The sequence below is a fragment of the Zingiber officinale genome, chromosome 1A, assembly GCF_018446385.1.
Source record: "Zingiber officinale cultivar Zhangliang chromosome 1A, Zo_v1.1, whole genome shotgun sequence".
Lineage (NCBI taxonomy): Eukaryota > Viridiplantae > Streptophyta > Magnoliopsida > Zingiberales > Zingiberaceae > Zingiber > Zingiber officinale.
In genome coordinates, this window is record NC_055987.1 from 187,713,093 (window position 1) to 187,714,400 (window position 1,308).

Consider the following 1,308-nt stretch of genomic DNA (forward strand, 5'->3'; position numbering starts at 1 on the left):
CTTATGAAGAGCTCGACAACGTTCATAAGGAGTCGGTAGTATTTTGGGCTTTTCGGCTGAGGCCGATAAGGTTAAGTCTGAGTCATAGGATGCACCCATTGGACAATTGATAAATGCAAAACAAATGGATGAAACAAGGCCGACACAGATGAAAGAAGCTACTCTAGTTGCAACAAGCGTGGCCAAAGTAAAAAAAAAGGAACTTACGTAGAGTTGACCCATCCTTAGACCGGAACACATTCTTTTGTAAAATGGTTTTATATGTTCCATTTTTCCTTCATATTTAACTCTTCAAGTTTTAATTTGGTTGCTGTTTTTAATTTGCTCAGTATGAAAAGATAAAACAGAACTAATTAATCATGTACCAACTTTTTTGATCACCCAAAACAATCACGATCTTTTATAATACAATTTAGCTTAATTATTAAGATGAATGTATTTCTATACATAAAATCAAGGGTTATGAAATAATTATAAAAGAGTAGAAAAGGAAAAGAATAAACTGCATATATAAATGCTGATCCCAAGTCTCAACGGAAGGTGATATAAGCGTCGAGTTGTCCAGTGAGGGTGGTGTTGGTAGCACGAACTTCCGTGGTCAAGAGGTATCCTCTGGCCAAACGGAACTTTCCTGTGCCTCCGGTGATCGCCCGTTCGAACACGGTCCTGAGCGGGGCGACCGGGAACAACCCCTGCAGGGTGAGGGAGCTGCCGTTGTACTTGCCGGCGGTGAACACCAGCTGGAAATTGGTGAGGCCAGAATTCTCGGCCAAGCTCGAGCCCACTCCCATGCCCTGGTTTCGGCCGACGATGGGTGAGTCTGTCTCCACCCCGGACCGCAGAAGGTTGTCGTAGACGATGACGTTACCAAAACCAGCCCCAGAGTTGGAGTCACGGCGCTGGACGGCGTAGACGACAGTGGCGCTGGGACCGGAGCCAAGGATTCTCTCGTGGTTGTAGAAGCGCAGGTGCATGTAGCCATTGGGGTTGGAGGAGGCAGCGGCAGCGGCAGCTACGAAGAGGAAGAGGAGCAAGGAAGGAATGACTGAGGAGGCTGCCATTTTACAGTGCAGATCCAAAAATTAGTTACTATAATAAACCCAAAGGTTACTGTAACAATTACTATAGCAAACCATAAAACACTTAAAATCCTAATTTCAAGGTTTACAGTCCATCAATCAATTAATACTATTATTTCAGTTTTACCAAAGATGAATTCTCGTCTTGTCTGGTATTCAATTAACGTCAACCTACTAAGATTTTGTCTGTGCAACATTTGGTCAACCCTAATAAGTCTGGACTTCATGC

At 43.7% G+C, this 1,308-nt stretch overlaps 1 protein-coding gene across 1 annotated transcript; it reads right to left on the reverse strand.

Annotated features, from left to right (window-relative positions):
• Window positions 1–530: 530 nt before the first annotated feature.
• LOC122008275 (dirigent protein 22-like) lies at window positions 531–1,061 on the reverse strand. The gene has a single exon (XM_042563957.1). It carries the CDS (start codon window positions 1,059–1,061, stop codon window positions 531–533), a length of 531 nt encoding a protein of 176 aa, XP_042419891.1.
• Window positions 1,062–1,308: the final 247 nt, after the last annotated feature.

Coding starts and splice junctions, on each gene's coding strand:
- LOC122008275 (XM_042563957.1), bottom strand. CDS start 1,061: ATGGCAGCCTCCTCAGTCATTCCTTCCTTGCTCCTCTTCCTCTTCGTA.